Source organism: Triturus cristatus, chromosome 11 (assembly GCF_964204655.1).
Source record: "Triturus cristatus chromosome 11, aTriCri1.1, whole genome shotgun sequence".
NCBI lineage: Eukaryota > Metazoa > Chordata > Amphibia > Caudata > Salamandridae > Triturus > Triturus cristatus.
In genome coordinates, this window is record NC_140594.1 from 708662789 (window position 1) to 708684793 (window position 22005).

General features: G+C 41.8%; 1 protein-coding gene across 4 annotated transcripts in view; it reads right to left on the reverse strand.

The window, feature by feature from the left end:
• NCK1 (NCK adaptor protein 1) overlaps positions 1 to 22005 on the reverse strand; it is a 599173-nt gene that overhangs the window by 184244 nt on the left and 392924 nt on the right. For all 4 annotated transcript variants that reach the window (XM_085634334.1, XM_085634335.1, XM_085634336.1 and 1 more), the window contains one exon: positions 943 to 1189. In XM_085634334.1, the coding sequence (XP_085490460.1) occupies positions 943 to 1171 (229 nt within the window). In that variant the 5' untranslated portion in view covers positions 1172 to 1189. The remainder of the gene's footprint in view (positions 1 to 942; positions 1190 to 22005) is intronic.

The window sequence follows — 22005 nt, forward strand, 5'->3', positions numbered from 1 at the left end:
TTACTGATTCAGGGACATGCAACCTTCTTACAAGTAGAACTGAGAATGTACAGTCGGGACCTTACTTTACACCCTAACCATTCAGTGGTGCAAGTTGTTCAGCCAAATATGTTTTGACAAATACCGTCACCATCTTATGGACATCTGGAAGCACCGCAGTTTATCATGATTATGCTGGGTGAATCTGGTCTAGTTTAGCAAGAACGATGATCAAGCCTCCTCCTCCTCCCTTAATATATCCAGAATTTACATTTGTTGGTGACAAATATTGATAAACCAAATAATTAAACTAAGTTTATTGTGGTTGGGCAAAACTGGTACCCTCTGACTTAGAATTCTCCCTTTCTAAGCCAAGCCCCCATTAAGGTAAAATCACCTCTCATGGTTATTCTGGTATTCGTTATCCTTGCTCTCCTTCCTTCACCACAGGCAGGGCAAGAACATGCAACAGATATTGATACATAAAATGTTATGCCAGTAATAACTTGAAAAACACAAAGGCACTTTAATAATTATAGGGAAAAAAAAATTGCAGACACTTACTGGAGTGTTGTACTGAATTCCATTACAATCTACTTGCATCACTTTTCAAACTCTCCTGTCTCCTACTCATCTTCTAATCTACCTAGTCCCACTTTACCAATTTCCCTTCACTGTTTAAGTTCTACTTGGAAAAACAGCTAATATATGTACAATATTTGCAGATATATGTATAATATTTATAGAGACACTAGACCTACCAAAAACAATTTAGATCTGTCAATGTAATACCTTGTTGGTAAAACTACACATCACAGCTTTTAATCTTTTTGCTTTATATTTTATCAATCTATTTCATCAATGTAAATGGCAATGCTTTACAAGCACCAGCACTTTCCTATCAACGCTGCTCAGCATTAGTATTCAATAGGAGATGCTGCAGGGTCAGCTTCATAAACTTACCCAATGTGTCCCGTAGGTTCTTTACAATTGAGGCTTTGCGGGCGCTGTTCTTGCGCTCAACGTAGTTTGAAGGCACAAAACCAGTCTTGTGCATGGAGTTTCTCACCCGCCACCAAGACTTGGAGTCGTCAAGTAGCCAGAGTCGTTCATTTTTCTTTATGTCGAGCTCCTGGTCCTGTTGTGCCACATAGTCAAACTTGGCCACCACCATCACCTCTTCAGACGTCATCTTCGAGCGCCTGGGGCACTGTGAATATAAGCATTGTAACCTCAGTTGAGGAGCACAAGCAAAGCAAGACCAGGAGAGCAGATGTCTCGATAAAAAGAACTTTAAAAAAATAACACTGTAGCCCAAATCAATCCCAAAAACAACTTTCAAGCTGCTAGTTCTAAAATAGTTGCTTAGTGAGTTATACTTAACCATCAAATTCCTAGATTGAATCGATTGTTACAGCATCATTTACTACAATTCTACACAATTATTCATATACTCCAATGTACCTATATTACACAGTTGTATTCATGTAAATGGAAAAATACAAGATGTTATTGCATGCAGATGTAATCACTGAAAACATATCGAGCAAGTATGTTATGATGCTGCCCGGACAAAACGATACTGAATACATTTGTGAAGGCACCAGTTGGTTCTTGAAGGTAAATGTCTGATCATACATCCAACTAAACTTTTTGGGGCTCTGCCATACACAGGTTGGAAAGTTAGAGAGTTGATGCATTAAAACCCCCAAGAATCTGGACCTTCATCAGACCTCAATTATTCTGGCAGAAATGTACCTTAGTCACTAGTGAAGAAGAATAACAGCATTACTCACACACTACTCACAAAATGTATAAAATGTATAGAATGTCCAATATGTACTGAAATATTTAAAGGCATGATGCAGAATTTATCGTTTGCTCAGGCTGGAATACTTGATTAGTCTGAAGTCGACATCTTAGTAGAAAAGCGGTTCAACACATTCTTTTAGACTCATGAAATGCAGAAAGCAAAATCATGAGAAACACTTGCTTTGGAAATGCCATAGCCCAGCGAAAAAAACAAATTGTTAAATATCATGTGTGGTTCACAGCTAAATGTACTGCCATCATAATAATTAACAGACTGCAGAATAAGCTTTGGATTTTCAGGAATTATAGCAAACCAGCTACACACTGAAACAGTAACTGGATTAAGAAAACAACGACTTTTTTTATCAACTCAAGTAAAAAGCTAGGTGGACCAGCAGGCCCTGCTACTGTTCCACACATCAGAAAACACACACAACCCAGCTTATCCACCTCAATCATTGCTGCATCAACACAAACCTTGAGATTGAGCATCTAGGAAGCACACGGCTCTACCAGCACACCTCATCCCTTTGTTCTACTATGAGCAAAACTTGCATTCTACCACTGGGAATACAAAGCACTTTGCTACTCTACCTAAATCTTACCAAGCAACACCACCATCCTGATATTCTGGCCCTTGGGAAAGAAACAAACTCTGCCAATGTATCTCTTTCACTGTCTAATGCTGCACCAACTCTATTACTTCACCACTGGGAACATACAAAGCAATGGCACAGCACCTCACTCCTTCCCTGCAGCGCACGCCCTACTATTTTGCCATTCCAAAAAAGAAGATCTGCAAGCACATCTCAACCCTTTACTGGCAGCAACCTATCCTATAGCTCTAGTTTGAGGTTCACACATCCATTAATGCAATGCTGAAAATTCATACAGCCAATTCCTCATTAAGTCTGAAATCATTGTTTATGCTTCATTAAAACCATATAAAATAAAAATACTTTTGGCTATCATAACACAGCTCAGTAACAATTTATCATTTTTATTACCCTGGTGAGCTATATTCAGCTGTTTTGCTCTCATAGATATACTTCATACTATGACCAACAATTTTAGCTAAAATTCTCTTAAAACAATATAAAATTGCTTCAGTAACATGTTATGGAGGAAATGAAAGATGAAAACACAGTGCAACAGCAGACAACAGCAGAAAGCGTCACACAGCTACACATGGTGAAAGAGCAATGCAGGTCTACAAACCTGCTGATGAGAAAGAGGGGAAGAGTTTACTTGAGGACAGAGTGCATGACCTGTAAGGTCGTAGTTAAAGGAAAACTTGTGTGGTGCAAGCTTGAAAGAATTTGTGGCCTTAGAAACAGGCACACCGGCATGTATTCTGTGATTTCAATAGACTGAAACATGTTTAAACAATAGGAGCAGGAGATTGAATCAGACAAGAACCTATGGAATCTAATAAAGGGTCTTAGGAGCACAATGATAAAGCACACACACATTCAACCCAAATACACATGCATTCAAAAGTAGAAGAATACTTAGTTTGTTAAGCACTGTTAGAACTGCAATAAATGATGTGTAGAGATTTAGGTTAAAGTTTGGGGTCACAGGTGGCTTCATGTTTTTCCAACAACCAATATGTAACTGCCTAGTAATTCATTGTTTGAACATTTGTTACAAGCATTGTCTGACTGTGTATAAAAATAGCTGCCTATGAAGTAGCAAATTAAGACTAGCTGTTAACCTGTGTGGAGACGGTTGCTATCCCTGCCGCGGCAGCAGTAAAGAGCTGTTTTTACATTGCCACGAGGAGTGTGACTTTTTCTTTATTTTTAAGCTACCCTGCAGCAAACAGATCTTCTGTCTCCTGAGCGGAAAATGGATTTCAAATATTTTCTGGTTAAATCAAGGAAACCTAGACACAGACAAAATATATGTTCAAAAGTCTCATACCAGGAATTGCAAAATAAAAAATAATTTTTTGATTTCACGTTTCATCAATTACTTCCGAGCTGAGCTGCAAGCTTGAATAAGGGTATAAGCTTGTTGTTTAGCAATATCTTACTTATATGATGTTCAGAAAATACTAAATGTTTGCCATTTCTGATCAACACATCTTTAACCACTGATTTTAATGTGTGGTTTTCCGTACAGTAACAGTCAATTAAATAGTTTATTTGATTAATACAAATAATTGCCTTCAGCGGTGTTAGGCCCAGTTCAATTGTTAAACAACGCTGTGGAGTTATTGGTCTTGAATTCAGTAAGCTTCGTATGCAATTAAGAAATAATATTTCAAATGTTCCTATTGATTGAGACTCCTAGTTTAGTATCCCACAGGAAATTGTTTACTTTTTTTTTTGTTATTGTAGGTCCCATTTTCCAACCTCTACCCACACCATATTTTGTTGCATATCTTTTTATGGCGTTGGTTGCATTGTAAATTTTACTTGAAAGTAGCTATGGCACTTGGGAGGGATGGTGCAAGGTGTGTTTTGGCAGCCTCTATAGTGTGTGTATTTAGAAAAACGTGTATTTAGAAAAACCTGTATTTATTCTTCTTTCAATAAATTGAAGACCACCATTTTTTCTTAAAGTTAATATAACATGCATGGGCAAAGGCAATAGGTCTGACGCTGCTAAGAATGTGTTTTTTGTAGTTATTCTTTTAAAGTTATGTAATATTCAACAACAATTGGCAAACATGTAAAAATATTTTTCAAAAACAAAGGAGTGGCCAAACGTCCAAAGGTAATCTACTCTGGTCGTGAACTTCATTTCTTTTTAGGTGGCTATTAATACATGTTTAAGCAAAATGCTATTACTCACAGTGCAAGACAACCAATTAATGAAGTGGGCTAACTGGACACATTGCTGTTTGCTGTGGTGGGCAGAAGCAAAACATGAATGTTACCAGAAGAGACCAATGAAGGCAGCAGGATTACTGAAATGTGAATGATACCTGAACAGAGCAATGGAGGAAGAGGGCTTACTATCAGCACTTGTACTTAATTATATATATATGTATGTTTTATAGGCTGAATTGTTTTTGGGAAAACATAAGGTGGGAAAAAGCACTGACAGACTTGTTCATATTATTTCATTTCAAAATGGAAGGAGGCACAACTTAATCAGAAGTGGCTTGCCCAAAGTGAAATCTCCCACTATCCCAACCACTTCTGAAGGATCTCTTTTGCTAGTTATGTGTCGAGGAAGTTCCCACCCAAGGCACTTATGAGGCTTTGGCGTCTTGTGAAATTTCAAATGTATGGAGTTAAGACTATGTAACTGTATAACACTATGTTCAATTGTATTTAATTCTAGTAGTGCATTTATTTATTCACTACACCACGAGCTCCATGCACGTCCAGAAGTGCAGGGGGACAGATTTAGAGGATTATCACGGACAATGTAAATGAGGTCTAGGTACATTTAAAGTACACAATTGCATCACATGTGGATATCCTGAAAAAGTGTCCTTTATCTACACCTCCCAGACCTTTGCGTAATGCCCCGGAAGCATTTTCCTGCTTACCAAACACTATTTTCCTACACCTGAAAAAACATAAAAGTGTCAAGGTATTCTAATTTGTAACTGGCCTGTAACTGTGGAAAAATTTAACCAATTGTCCAAAAGCATACAACAACACAATACATCATAGTACAAGTCAAATCTGATGCGGATGTCAATTTCCTGAGGAGTTAAAATAAGAATGTCTCTTTAATGATTGGTGCCACAGAACACTGATCGACCACCACCAAAACAGTCGAGTGCCTCCAACATTGACATTGAACTTGTTTTAATAAGGAAAAGGATCTGTCATTTTACATTTCATTAAAGAGACCCAACTGCATTCCAAATATCAAAATCCACAAAGAATGACAAGAATTAGGTACATCTCATTCATGCTCACAGAACACCACGCAGTCCTTAACTGGCACACATGGAGGATACCGCATTGTGTCTCAGAATATTCTTCTGACACAGTCAAATGGATCACCACAAGGATTTAATTTTAAGACCCATCACTCAACTTGTAGAGGTTATCTTGTGTTACCAGTTTTATGGCAAAGTGATGGATGATATAATACATTACACTCTTAGTATAGATATCCCTCGTTTCCTCACATTCTGCTATGTTGAAGTGTCCCACGGAATAAGTACAAATTATAGGGGCAGTACACTGTTCCAAACGACACATACAACCAGCCGATGTAAACAGTAATGTGAGCAGGAGAGGTAACTGAAGGTGTGTGAGGGGGAGAGGATTAGAAGGGTTAGCCACAGGAGGGCGGGATCATTATAACAGTACCAGTTCGAAGTCGTAATGCAAAAAGAAAAAAAAACTGCAGGAAAAGGCACACAGCCGGGAAGATACAAAGAACCTCAAAGCAGTGACCAACCTTCCTCCAGCTCATTATGGACACTGTCTCCAGCCCTGAACGTTCCCCTACAAATCACTATTTTCAGATGAGTTGGTCTAAGTATCTGAATGGAAGCATAGCAAGACTACACTACTACAGCTGAATGAACTGGGATATCACACAAAGGTCCACGACTGGAGCAGGCCCGTAATGACCTCAAGGGGGATTGTCACACTGACACTAAACCCATTTTAAGCAAAAGTAGCTAGTTCCCTCAAATACCCCGAAGTTGCAAGGGCACTGCAGCTGGTTTATTCAAACCTTACATCCAGTCACAAAGCTTCAAACTGGACAAAATGGAGCATGTTTACACCATATGCAACAGCCAACCTCAGATGATAAATACATCTACAAAGAAGAAAAATGCAACGTACCCATGCCGTTACGAGAAAAGATTAAGCTAGTGGAATGTGATACAGGCTAGTAGTATGAACTAAACATTCCCTTGTCTTACAGGTTACCACAACACATGGTGGTTCACTACGAACATGCCTTAATGAACCATGCGGGAAGGAATGCTTCCATACTTCATCACAGCTGTATATTCTTACATAACATAGCTAAATACACATCATTATCTCTAACTACATGTACGGTAACTGCGAAAGAGCAGGGCACTTAATGTAACAAAGGAGCATGCATACTCATCTGCGTACATAACATATTAAAAACCCAAGATACTGAATATATTTAGGTACGACAACTATGGAAAAAGTGTTTTTACGACATGTAGGCAGTAACAAATAATAAGAATCAAAAAGGAAGAGCAACCAGTCAGACAATAATTGGAGCAGTCAGAGCATGGCAAGAGATAAGTGGAAAAACTCACACCACTGAACTGCATGGAGCAATCCGAAAAACATCATTCAAAATGGCTTGATGATCAAAGATGTGCCTTTGTGGGACATGCAAGCCCCCTATCAAGAGGTTCAATTATGAGACTTCAACTGGTGATAATATAATAGACTGCAAATTGGATACAATCGGCAATGAAAGGAACAAAATAATAACCATTATCAAAATATACTTGAAGATGTTGCTTATTTCATTTGAAATCCCAGTTGAAGATAAAGAACCTTAGTGCAGAGGTGTAGTAAAGATTTTCAATGTGTACTATGCAGCTTGTTTTCCACAAGAATATCTTTACTTATTCACTGTTCATGAAGGGGAACCTTCACTTATCTCTCCCGTGGCTACTACACTCATCTGTTCTCTTATCTTTCCTCAGTTCTTTTTCTGACTCACTTTGCTCATTCATGCTTTTCTTCTAATTGAAACGTCTCTACTCCCAATTCACACTGATCTTTTTGTCTTATGGTCTATTTCTTTCTCAGATCCATCTGTCATATGTATCACTCATCATCTTGTGCATCATTTCCAATCCCATGTACTTCCTCTCACGACAACCGTCCCACAGATTTATCCAAATTTCCAATCAGGGTCCTATCCCTTCCTTTTCTTCTACCCCTCCCAACAGCGGCCCCATCAGTTCCTTTTCTCACCTGACTTTCCATGTCTCCCATTGTTGCATCCCAGTCACCCATTCCAATAAATATCAACCTCTTCTATTTCCAGCTTAACACATCTTTATGGTTCTGTTGGCATTTGAATGTGAAGGTGCCCAGGATTCCCAAGCCTATTGAAGGGTAGGGCCTAGTTTAAGCGTAAACTATTCCTGCAGAATGAGTGAGAAATGATAAAATCTGTGTTCCAAATAGGAGAACTTCCCTTTGGTTGGCTCTTGCTAGGTTACATGAGGGTAATGTGTGAGACCGCCATCGTATATATTTCAGAGGGACTAATGCTCGTTAACAAGAAATTGCCTTTGCTTTGGTGGTTACTGCATGGACCAATATTTTAATTCCTGAAAAAGACCAATTTATTTGCACAACAATAGCTACTCCATGTTAGGGTTCAAGTATCAGGGGCTAAGGTCTGTCCCCTAGTCTTAACCATCTATGTTACACCTAAAGCTAGAGAAAAGTGCTGCAGTGTATTATTGTGTTGTACTCTACCTGTGTGGTACTTAACTTAAAGCCAGTCTCCAGGCAAACAGATCCACCACATTCTAAGGACAGGCGTCTCTCAAATAGCATACCCCACCCCATCGCATCTTCAGTTTGTTATTTCACAGTTGGTTTGCTTTCTTGTTTGACATTTTTCCTAATCTTGGAATCTTTAGCTAGCAGGTGAAGGTTCGAGCCCAACACCAGATGGCGATCTATGCAAAAGTGTGAATTCTGCAGCTCATATGCCTCGAACATGATGTCTCCTTTCATTTGTGTAAGGAAGTTTATGCAGCACATTTTAATTCACATATTGCCTTTCGATTTTATGGTTGATTTATTTTCTGAAATCAGGAGGGCAAAATGTTGTAGAGAGTATTGGCGCCACAACAATATTCAATACACAATATCTTGACTTGTCACTATGACAAGCTTCCATCCAGGACAGGCGATACATTTTTTCTGTGTATTTAATAGGCTGAATTATAGATTTGAACTCTGGAGACCATATGCTCAATGTGTACTAGACCGATATTTATACAGATTGTCTGATTGCACTTTGCATTTAATTTTATGATGGGTTATGCAAGTTGTAATTTGTGGTGTGTTCCAAACAGCTAAAGTCTATTTTCTATGTTTATGCCTCGGTGGTGATGGTTATTTAAACACGTATTATTTACGGGACCAATCAGATTGATAAAGGCTGCTGCGCAGCCGAAACGCGCATCACTCCTACTGCGGGGTCGAGGGAGATCAGGAAAATAAATAAGCCCTATTCTTACTTCCCTGTACTTACTGTTAGCCCCGTAGGGATTACAGAGACACATGAGGCTACAAGTTTAGAGACACTATGTCTATGAATAGCCTCCAACTTTCAGCCCATTAACAGTACTTCGACAATTGCCGGAGAGGTAACTTTCTTAGCACCATCAGATCCTTGCCACTAGAGCGAGCCTATTTTTATTACCTTCATACGCCCCATGCGGTAACAGAATAACTTCCACCATGGAATTACACTGGCACCCAAACCCAATGAGTGCTACCCCCGCAGGGGCCGTAAGCGACAGGATAAATGTATGATTAACAATTTCTATGTTCGTGCCTTCAACCTAGATCTGTTTTGCTAACTAAGACACTGTTGTACCAATCAGTCCCACAATGCAAGTGTAAGTTGTATATATTAAAACTGTACAAGTCTCAGTCGGACGAAAAGCAGGAGACGCCTACAGTAACGGGATGCCACTTCTATTTAAAAACTCCCATTAAGGATCTTGATTAGTCATATTTAGAAATCATGTTAATGGCAAATATACTAAATGGAATACATTACGGCTAATATATGTTGTGTATATTAACACTGTTTGCAATCAATATTATGAAGAAATAATATGTATATAGGCAAATGGTATTCACATACTAACTATGAGAACCCATTACAAAATGGATGCCATGGTATCAACTAGCAATGACTAGCCAAGGAAAATGTATTGTCCGTCTACTATGTCTAGTGATTATATGTATGGTGATGTTGCTCATTGTCCAGTGTGTGAGCAAGGGGACGGCGTTCCTCGAAACGCGTAACTGGCATTAAACCTTTACACTTGGAACAACCTGAGAGAGCGTATTACTTGGAATGTGTGAGAAATTGAAATTTACAGAGGGCTTCGCCGGAGCACGCTCAATTAACCACGGGCTGTGTGGGTCGGAAGGAGCTACACGAGAAATTAAATATATATACACATATATATACACACATTATCTACTGGCGGTCGCCAGTAGATAGTTATAGTAAGGACCGTGTTTCCAAGGGAAATCTCAAAATTCTATTTTGAATAACTTTGGCGCCGGTTGACGAATCCTCGCGAAATTTTCAAATCGAATGGGGCGCTCCGCTCAGCTCCTACCCTGAAAGTCTCGGGGGGATTCGTCAAGCGGGGGCCGAGAAAAAAGGGGGTCCCAAAACGCGTTTTCCCCATGCATTTTCCCATAGGACCTTTAGTCGAAGGTACAGCCCGAACGGCTGAACAGAATTACTTGAAATTTGGCAAAGAGGTAGTCCTCAGGTCAGGGATGTGCCTTTTGCATATATGGAGTCAATCTGTTCAGTATTTCCTGAGAAAATTGCAGTTAAAGTACATAAATATCTATAGCCGTGCACCGTGCGCGCACCGTGCGTGCACCGTGCGTGCACCCTAACGTGCGCGAGCGTAATTCTGATTGGTGGTTACATGTCAGTCAACGTTCGAATCGGTCGAAATCAGGAAGTGTCGGCCGCCATTTTATTTGTTTTGAGTGCGAGAGTGAAAAAGGAAGGTGGCGAACGTGAAAAGGGGGCAGGGTAGAGAGTTCCTGACCCCCTAGCCTTTGTCAGGGGGTCCCTGAAGGACCCCGAAGGCAGCAAAAAACATTTTAATTTTGTATTAAAAAATCGCGGGGTGCGCGCACCGTGCGCGCACCGGTGAAAAACCATTAAAAAAAATATATATAGTAATAAATACATAACTTAGCATTTAAAAAACCAAACAAATTCACTGAAAAAACCATAGGTTTCACACACGTTATAGTTAGGAATTAGCATTTAAAGAACCTTGCAAATTCACTTAAAAAACCATAGGTTTCACACATGTTATAGTTAGGTGGACATTTCACTCGTAAAAAACCAATGAAATTCCCTCGTTATAGTTAGTTCAGATAACTATAACTCGCGCGAGCGCAACTCTATCAAAAGGATGATGTCATCAGTGATGTCATGAGTGATGCCACTGACCATGTCATGAGTGATGTAATATGTGACGTCATGAGCAGTGGATTGCGGGCGCGCGAGTTATAGTTATCTGAACTAACTATAACGGGGGAATTTCATTGTTTTTTTACAAGTGAAATGTCCACCTAACTATAACATGTGTGAAACCTATAGTTTTTTAAGTGAATATATATATACATACACATATATTACCTACTGGCGGTCGCCAGTAGGTAGTTATAGTTAGGACCATGTTTCCATAGGAAATCCGCAACATTCTATTTTGAATAACTTTGGCGCCGGTCGACGAATCCTCGCAAATTTTTCAAAATAGGTGGGGCGCTACGCTCCGCTCCTACCCTCAAAGTCTCGGGGGGATTCGTCAAGCGGGGGCTGAGATAAAAGGGGGGTCCCAAAACGCGTTTTTCCCATGCATTTTTCCATAGGACCTTTAGACAGGGCTACAGCCCGAACGGCTGAACAGAATTACTAGAAATTTGGCAGAGAGGTAGTCCTCAGGTCAAGGAAGTGCCTTTTGTAGGTTTGGTGTAAATCTGTTCAGTAGATTCTGAGAAAATAGCCTTTAAATCAATATATACATCTGAGCCAGCTTACGGTGCGCTTACGGTACGCTTACCGTACGCGTACGGTGGCGTGCGCGAGCGCGATTCTGATTGGCTCTTAGATCTTAGTAAACATTCGAATCGGCCGAAACCAGGAAGCGGCGGCCGCCATTTTCTCTCTCGCACTACAAAAACATGTAAAGGGGCTGTTTAGACAGCTCCCACACACATAGACAGCTCCCACACACATAGCAATGTTGAGGGAGTCCCCAAAGATCCCCCAAGGGCAAAAACGGAATTTTTATTTTTTTGCTAATTTCGCCGATTACGCTTACCGTACGCATACGGTAAAAAATTATAAAAAAAAAAAATTATCCACACTCTCCCCACCCTGTCTGCAATCGGTGCCCGAAGGGCACCAATTGTGCATGGCTTATTAAAGATGAGTTAAACTAAAATATTTAAAAAAAAAATAATAAACAAAAAAAATTATCCACACTCTCTCCACCCCGTGTGCAAATGGTGCCCGAAGGGCACCATTTGTGCATGGCTTATAACATATACGAAAAATTAAAATATTACCTTTCAAAACGAAGTGCATCATATGTCCTCCATGTGCGCACGGTGCGCGAAGCGCATCGTGCGTACATGGCCCATCTAGCGTAACGTGGGCACGCGGTGCGCGTAGCGCACCGCGTGCCCACCGTGCGTGCACGGCACTAACTGCGTAAAGTGGGCGCGCGGTGCACGAAGCGCACCGCGTGCTCACTGTGCGCGCACGGTGCGCGAAGCGCACCGTGCGCGCACGGAACGAACTGCGTTAAGTGGGCGCGCACGCCACGAATGGCGTAAAGTAACTTGGCGTTTAAAAAACCGTACAAATTCACTGAAAAAACCATAGGTTTCACACACGTTATAGTTAGGAATTAGCATTTAAAAAACCTTGCAAATTCACTGAAAAAACCATAGGTTTCACACATGTTATAGTTAGCGGAAATTTTACTGATAAAAAACCAATGAAATTCCCCCGTTATAGTTAGTGCAGGCAACTATAACTCACGCGACCGCAATCTTCTGCTGATGACATATGTGTCTTTATGAAAAAAAAATATTTGTAATATATGTATAGCTAAAAATGTAAGGAAGAAGACATGGGCAAATAAGTGTCTAAATACAGTATTAGCATCAGCAGAGGATTGCGGTCGCGTGAGTTATAGTTGCCTGCACTAACTATAACGGGGGAATTTCATTGGTTTTTTATCAGTAAAATTTCCGCTAACTATAACATGTGTGAAACCTATGGTTTTTTCAGTGAATTTGCAAGGTTTTTTAAATGCTAATTCCTAACTATAACGTGTGTGAAACCTATGGTTTTTTCAGTGAATATATATATATATCTCACCTACTGACCTTCCCAATCCACTAGATCTCTAGATCGTTACTAATCAACCAAGAAATCATCTTCTCTGGTGCTTGGTTCTGCCTCAGGCCTCATCCAATGTTATGCCGCTACCAAGCGCTTTTTCCAAGTTCTAGAGTGGGGAGAGGAGATGATAGTATTGCACTGCATTGTAGTTGCAGTGATGTAGCGCTTCATCCCCTGTCGAGGCGCATTTGTGAAAGTGCAGCACACTTCTCCTTGGGAGCTCTATGCTGCATCTGTCCTGGCAGTGTTTTGAGTTGTGCGGTAAGATCAGAGTTGGGCTTTTATCATGTTTCATATTTGCACTTATGTGTGAGTTCTAAGTGAAAGGGAACGAGTGATAGATAGTTCAGCATTAGATGAAAGTGTATTAATTGAGAGAAAGTGTGCGAGGGCAATGTGGCCAATGGCGAAAAGCGCTTTGATGCCCTGCATGCATGACTGACTGCTCAAACCATGTCTTAGCCCGTGTTGCTACGTTTAATGGGGAAGTTCATTTTAGTGAACAATTAAGTCATCCTCCGGGGGTATAGCATGCCAATTTTTAGCAACGTATAGGAGGATTCGATTGGATAAACAGTTTTTTACCAAAACAATATTGGAAATGCAGCAGCCGTGAAGATTCACAAAACGCTATTTTACTAAACTTTGAAGCAGCGATGGCACTATTTTCCGCCATTAATTAAATGTCATACCTAGTGCGCCATTCTGTTGAGCAAGCTGACATGCATTTAGTCCTATGGGGCTTAAAGGCCCCAAATCCCATAAAAAATAATATGTACATGCCAGAATTCATGGTAACAAAAACAAGAGTTGGCTATTCTTGCTACCCTACCCTTACATGAAGTAAGATAACAAACCGTATATTAGTTAGCATTGCTCTACCACTAGACAACATAGTTCCACACATCACAATTAATGTACATGTTTGAGGAAGGCAGAATGCAAATGTCAATTTCAGAACACTTTATGTAACACCAATTTTATTGCGATCACCTGGACAACCATACAAAGGGAGTTATGTTTGAATGAGTACAGAACTGGGAAATATTCAATTTCACTGCTTTCCGTTATAAATTCGAAAGTTGATTTCTTTTGTCAAAGTTGGGACACGTTACATATTCTGGTAAGTATTTCTGATGTGTACTATAGTCTGATAGTGCCTACGGATAAAAAAAGCTACTTAAAATCAATGCATATTTAGTACTGTGAGAATCTGAACACCACAGATACAGAAAAGACTGGCTTGCTTCTGGAATATGTTTGTGCAAGTGTGAGAATTGTAACAAAAATATCACATTTGCAATATTACCAATAATACCACAAGCTAGATATATACATCTCAGGTTATCCGGCCACGCCTCTCTAAAGACAGCAAAAAATCTGGCATTTGTTAAGTTGAAGCCAACTCGAACGATCAGTGGTATAGTATTAGGTATATTGACGCCACTTTAGGAAAAGTCACACATATATCGGTTGAAAAACGTATGGAGAGGAGAACCACCAACCTCCCCAAAATTGTGACCAAGGCCGACACAAAAAAACAAGCATTTGCAATGCAATAGGTCTCGCATTACTGAAGGTTTGAGCTATTGGCGTTGCTAAGGCAATGCCAGTAGCTAAAACTTTAAGTAAAGCGATACCCAGTGGACCCTCTATGTATACATGTGTGAATATGTTAGAGGTTAATAAGGCAGCCAAGCGATCTCTTACCAAACAAGCATTTTTTTTTTAAACTCCCCTTGTTAATCCAGGCAGGTACCTTTACGTTATCCCAAGAGATCAAGAAAACGACATTGTCTGTCATGGAGCACCTGCTGGTTATTGATAAACATTGTTTCAAAGAATCCAAACTAAATTGTGTGCTGAAGAGTTCGAGTAGTGCTCTTTCCACCCCTGTAAATATTACCCGAATATAGGCATCCTTTAGCCTTACACTCAACTCGCAAAATGTAACAAAACATAACCCACAAGAACCAGGGCAACCAGCCGGATACCAGTAACATTCAACTGGAAACACCCCATGGGATTCTTGCAGCTGCTGGGCATGGTGAGAGAGATGTACTGTTAGAACACAGTGTCTGAAGCGGATTAGGTTCACCTTGGTTAATGTGTTTTACTCTTATCGAAATGGTCAATGTCAAGAATGTTCTAGTGTATTACAAATTGCAATAAGAAGTACTGTCATACTACTTGCCACAGGTGGGGATTTTGCCGCAGAAGTGCGTCTTCTGTGTCTACGGCATAATCTGCCAAGGAAAGAAGGACGCTGGTTTTGAAGTTAGGCGCACAGCCACGTGTTCAATGTGTCTGTGTTTGTGTACAGCGTGGCTAAAGCATTTAACAAGGTCGGCTGTCCGTTTTTAGGTGCACACATATCTACAAATGATGCAAGGTTTTTGTTCCTTTTAGATACCCATCCTCAGGGCACAAGTCGTAAAAAAAGAAGAGGGGGGACGCGGACGTCACAACCGAAAGTGATGTCATGAAAGGTGGCTTGCACCATCAGGCTCATTGCCTCCCCTCGCTCACCCCTTAGATGCGATTGCAGCAGAGAAGCCAGCGCGTGAGCAGCATTCTAAATGGGCTCCGATCTCGCCCCGAGAGGCCAAAGAGTGAATGTGTGGCTCCATTTGCTCCAGTTATCGAGCTCCCGGTAAAATAAGTGGGGGGACGCCGTCCACCCGCGTGGTACCCCGACTCGAGCTCTGCCCATCCTTGTTGGATCGTTAACCGAAAAGAAAACAAAGCAAAGTGTGTTTTTTAGAGGCAGGTGTGGGACTGGAACCTGCATAGAGGAAAGGGTGCAAGAGGGAGAGCGCGAGGGGAAGCTAAAGCTATACAGGAGCGAGCAGGAGTGGGAAGCAATGGGCAGAAGCACACATGCAATCGCGCGAGAGGGGCGAGACCCGAGAAAAAGACAGCAACACGGAGTGTACGCCGAGAGAATTATATGACAGATACAGCTTCAACATACTTTTTAATGCTACTCTATTAGCAACTTTTCAAAGATGGAAGACCCAGGTGCCCTCTCGGTAATCATTAGCACTCACCACAACTCAAGACACTCCGCTCTCTCATCCAGGACAAGAACAATAACAGCTGGTTCAACACCTCATTGGCAGTCCCAAAACAAAAATACATAATAACCAAATAAACATAATGCCGCCAACTATGCACAAAAATGTACTTCTAATGAATAACACAAAACTATCTTCCTGGAAAAATACCATTCATATTCAAAGCTCACTCCACAACTAACCACTCTGATCGGACCAGACCCCGGAAATCACCCCTGGACGCAAACACAATTTATAGTCTGCGATTCTGAACACACCGCCAGCCTCTCGCTAATGCAGCTCTACGGTACAGCTGACAGAGATGGCTACGCACTTTTTACTGGCACATGCTTTATTTACGAACACTCACGCAAATACCGGGCAAGTGTGGCAGGGGCAGCATAGGCTTCTGTGGTGGACGTAAGAAGACTGTGCGATGGGCGGCACATGCTCCCTTAACACTCGACCACTAAACAGACGTGTCAGTAACGGGACAAGCTTCCTTCACACCCAGAAGAGAGAAGAGGCGCACGAGGGCCAGGACAGGCTCCCTTCCAGAACACGCATCACGCACACACCACGTAGTGCAGCTGCCCACGTTTACCTCATGCGGGTGTACTGGGCGGCAGCGAGGGAGACCACTCTCACACAGATCGGTGCCTTCTGGCAGCGACAGGACAAGCATTAATCATACGCGCAGTGTTCAGGTGCACCATGGGCAGCGACAGCACAAGCTTCATTCATATACAAAGGTCAAAGAACAGGTGTACCAATGGCAGCGACAGCACAACCTTAATTTATATTCATACACAAAGCTCAACGAACAGGCGCACCACGGCAGCGGCAGCACACGCGTCATTCATATACAAAGGACACTGCTCAATGGGAGTGCATAATAAACTTCCTTCACACACAAAGTGTAGTGCTTCTTGAGCAGGAAAAGCTTCATTGTTGTACGAAGGAACCGTGTCAATGGCATTGCAGCGCGAGATTCCTTTAAACGCAAAGTAAAGCGCTTTTAGCAGGGACAGCACAAGCTTCATTCACACGCAAAGGCTGATGCTTCGTGGGCAGAGACGACACAAGCTTCATTCACACGCACTGGGCGATGCTTTTTGGGCAGAGACAACACACGCTCTATTCATACGCACAGGACGATGCTTTCTGAGCAGAGACAGCACAAGCTTCATTCACACTAACGGGTCAGTGCTTCACATGCACAAACGCAGCAAAGGGTAGATCGGTAAAAGCGGCCTAACCTCAACCCACCTGTGGACTGCCACTTGGTGGTACTATCTTCATCTTTGTATGTGCTATGCCCATTCATTCCTTGACCCCTCTAGTCAGATTACCGACTACTGGTGTAATAAGAGCAGGATCTGTCCACTAGCACGCCGCCTACATGCCGCGGGTTAAAGAATAACTGGCAAATTCTTCAGTGGGAAAAATCCGCGAATTCAAAGCTAACGAGCACGGAATCTGAACCAGTGGTGCGCGCGCACCACAGAGGAGCGGGAATCGAAACCAGTGGTGAGTGTGCACCACAGAGGAGCGAGGGAGCGCGGCAGCGAGGCGAACGCGCGCTGCTGTGCGTGCTAGGCACGGACGGGAATGGGCGAAGCAAAGGCGGGACATGCGCCCGCCTTTGCCCAATTGCGTGCCCAATTGCGTGCCTTTTTTTTTTTTTTAAACACGCAATACCCAATGGCTGCCGGCAAAAGCAAAACCACACACACGAGCGTGTGGTCAGCTTTCAAAACCCCCTACATAAGGTCTCGCGCTGCGCACTGCAACGCTAGGCCTAAAAAGCAATCCACAGCACACGCCTACAGTGTAACACCACTATAAATGCAAAAGTATGCACAAATTGTAAACACAGTGTTAGTAGTTCTTCGTTTTCTTTCTTTATTCTTTTCCTTGTACTTGAGGGTACTGCGGGCTGTTTGACGGACTACTATTTCTCCAAGCAAGCTCGTAATTCTGGATCGAACTGAGATCCATTACTATTGTGGAGCTGGACACTGGACTCAGAGAACGGATATTATCCTTATCCAATGTGGGATGGAATTATCACCACATAAGAAAGATCTTTTACCAAAGATATTGAAGCCTTGTTTGAGACAAAACATGTGGTGGCTGACAAAGGACTTTAAGATGTGACGCAAGGAAAAGAATAAAGTAAGAAAACTAAGAATTACTAACACTGTGTTCACAATTTGTGCATACTTTTGCATTTATAGTGGTGTTACACTGTACACGTTTACTAGGGATTGTTTTTTTTTTTTTAAATTACGCTTAAGCTTACCAGACAGCGAAGCGTGCGGACATTCTGAAAGATTCCATGAGAATACATTCCACCCATTTCTTAATTTTGGCTCTGTAGTTTGTAACTCACATTTTATGGCTTACTATTTGCTGGCTTTATTTATTTTAGGTTGTTCCGCATGTCTTCATCCCCCCCCCCCCCATGGAGCAAAGCTTGTTCACCACAGCTCCTTGTATTCGTCCATGAGTCCTCGACATCTGTAAACAGGACATTACGATTTGTTTTTATCTTGTGACATTTGCTGTGCGGTCAAAGACAGAGGTCAAATTTTAGGCTGTCTTCTTGGACTTCAAAGTGAGAGAATTTATGTGACAATCTTGCCCAGTACTGAGAAAGAAAAGGTTTTATTCTAACACTCAACAAAATGTACATGTCTGTAAATAAACTGTGCAAATATTTCACAAAATATCACAATTAGGAAAGCATGAATGAAGCACTTTTTTTGTAACTCTCAATCGAAATGGAAACAAATATTTGAATGCGATCAAAACAAATCAGTACACTAGGTGATGCCATTCCCACACATTATCATTTGTGCCCTGTATAGTTTTTATCAATAAAACTATATATGGAAATGTAATAGTCATTTCAATTAAAAATGTGTTGTGTGTAATGGCAGTGCATTACCATATCATGCATATTCCACACTATGCCACTCCACTCTACACCGTTCCACTTCTATGACATGACACTTCACTTTATGCCACTCACCTCTATGCCACTCTACTCTACTACACTTCAGGCCTCAATTCCACTCTCTGCCACTCCATGCCTCGTTACTTCACTTTATGCCACTCCACGCTATGCTACTCCATGCCACTCCACATCACATCACGCCACTCCACCCACCTAACTTTTAGCCATCTAAACATCAGCCACACTGGTGCACAACATGGTTAAAACACATTGGCAAAGTCTATAGCTCATGCATAGGCAAATGCTATTGGCTTTGTCAATGCTTGTTATTTTTATTTTGGACCGGGTAAGTAGCAATAGACACAGTAACCTGAGGACACAAATAAGTCAATTTCTGGCCCCGTACTCAAGTGAAATGCCAACACATTCCTGCCCAGCTACAACTGGGGTGGTGCATCAAAGTCTTCAGCACTTGGGTTTTCACACCTTTTCGGAATTTTGAGAAATGAAGATCAAGTCTGTTGTGCACGGGCAGAGTTCAGCCTTGATGATAGAGAGCTCCCTCCAAACCGCTTGTGTTTTAAAAGTAAGCTGCAAGCAGAGTCAACTATGCAGACTTGAGGTGTCTGGTTTTAAACTGGAAAAAATAGACAATTGAGGAGAACCCAGCTAACACTCTCCAAACCTATGTCTCAACCAACACCAATTTTTCTCCCCTTAATACTTTTAATACCCTATCACAAAAAGAATTTCACAACATTATCATTGCAAACAGATCTGAAATCGCCTTCAGACCCAACAATGGCATAAATACCAGCCTACTGCGATACGGCTTAAGGAACTCAATAGCACTTCAACTACATCAACGGAAGTAATGAACCTAGTGGTACCCAGGGTTTAGGATTTATTCTTGATACCACACATCAATAAAGTAAAAAAGAGCACATTCTACACCATAAAACAAAACACTGCTACGCAACTTCACTTACCTTGGATACCAACGAAAGCTATATTCTATCCTCACATTTGTAATCTACATGCCAACAAAGAGCATATACCCGACCCCCCAGTTCCATCATAAGCACCATACAATAAATACATAATGCTACCACAAGACTCTTCTCCCCTTTCACCCAAAAGAGTACATGATGCTGGTACTGCAAGCACTCCATTGGGTAGCTGTAGATATATGGGAAATATACAAGGCACCCTGCATCATCCAAAGGGCCTCCCAAGGAAAAGGACTCCTATATCTGCACATTAAATTCAAGCAAAACAAATAAAACAAGGCACTACTCTCCAGGCTTGTATTAGAGATCATCACTACGCCTTACTATCAGAAATTCTTAGGAGGCACCGTTCTATCAGTACAAAATGCCAGGCTCTGGAACAGACTAGCAGCCAGAACTCGAAGTATACAGAAGCATATATGGTTCAGAAGAGAGGTGAAAACATGGCTGTTTCCAAGATGACTACTAAGAACAAAAATCCAAGACAGAACCCAGAACAGTAATCGTTCCTTCCAGTACAATCTCAGGTCCCAATGTATGAACGTATAAATGGAACAGCCAACCCATCGCCTCCGAGATGGAGACATCTGCGCTTGAGCTTATCTGCTGGGTGAACCCCTACACGCCCCTCCACCACAGTACTGCTGGCTTCTCCACCCGCCAACATACATCTCTCCACTGCACAGACGCAACCTGCTGCTGCCACCTAGTTCATCCAGCCTATCCCCGCCCCAGTTCATGGATTTACTCCCAGATTGCATCAATGCGGCGGTACACTCTCCTCATTTATATGGACTCATTACCAGGGTTTGCATGCACTTCGCTATTTCACACGCACTTATTTCCATGTTTTCATTTACAATTTACTGCTCCTGCTATACACTGCTGTGTGTGTTTTGTCATCCTGGTAGACTCTGCCAATTGTAACTGTTGTTCAGAAAGAAAAACGTAAACATTTTTTTTAAAAATTTAACAGCCGACGAGTAGAGTCCCCTAATGCTACTAAACAATATCTTTCTATGACCAGGAAAATTATGAATTGCTGAACTGTGTCTAGTCTGGGTATTATATAATAATATAAATTCATACATCAGCAATTCAACAGTCTATTGTAGTTCAAACAGGCTGCATAAAAATTCCAGTACACTGCACCTTCTTACACTCGCAAAAGACAACCACTACAAGTCAAGTCTATCTCGCAGTACCGCATTGGTAACAAGCATTGGCATCGCCAATAGGTCTCGCCTTTGGGACCTTATAAGTGTTTAGCCATGCAACAGTTGCATAACTAAACACTTCTAAGGTCCCAAAAGCGAGACCTATTGGCTATGCCAAGCGGCCGTGCGGCCGCAAAAGTGAGCGATCAAACATCAAAGTGGCGGCCGTGAAAGTGAAAGTAATCACGGTAAAAGAGGCGTGCGCGCCCGCGCACCTGCACTGTAGCTCTAGGCTGGCCTGGTAGCACTTTTTGGAGCCCTCTCAATAAGTCTCGCCAGACCAGCGCATGCGCTGGGTCAGGCGAGACCTAACAACACTTCCATTCACCAGCTGACATGGCATGGGATAACTGAAAAGATCTGCCACACCCGCTGACTACTGGATTCTCTAATTTATTTTTGCACTGCAGGTCTCAACCACCATACAATGATCGCTTTCTGATGTCTCACAGTGACTGGGACGACTGTAACTAAGTCCATCCGAGTCGATCTCCTGAGAATCTCTCACTACTATCTATGTGCGCTCAGGCCAATAAAAATAAATAATGGACAACCTTCTGGGGTAACCAGTGGAGTAGACTGTGACAGTAAGAAATACGGCAAAGGGACCTAAAGACAGGGCTTTAAGTGGGCCAGGTCCAGCGGTGCTCAGCATTGGCAGTTTTTGGGTCTCGCTGAGTCAGAGGATGCGCTGCTCTGCAAGACATTTTGTAGTGTGCTTTTAAAAGTGCTACCCCAGGGTTCTGCTGGCCTAGCGCTTGCGTTCACGCGAGCGTGAACGCGCGCAGCCGCCAGCTTGCTCCATGTTACTTTCTCCCTGTTAGTTTGCTTCC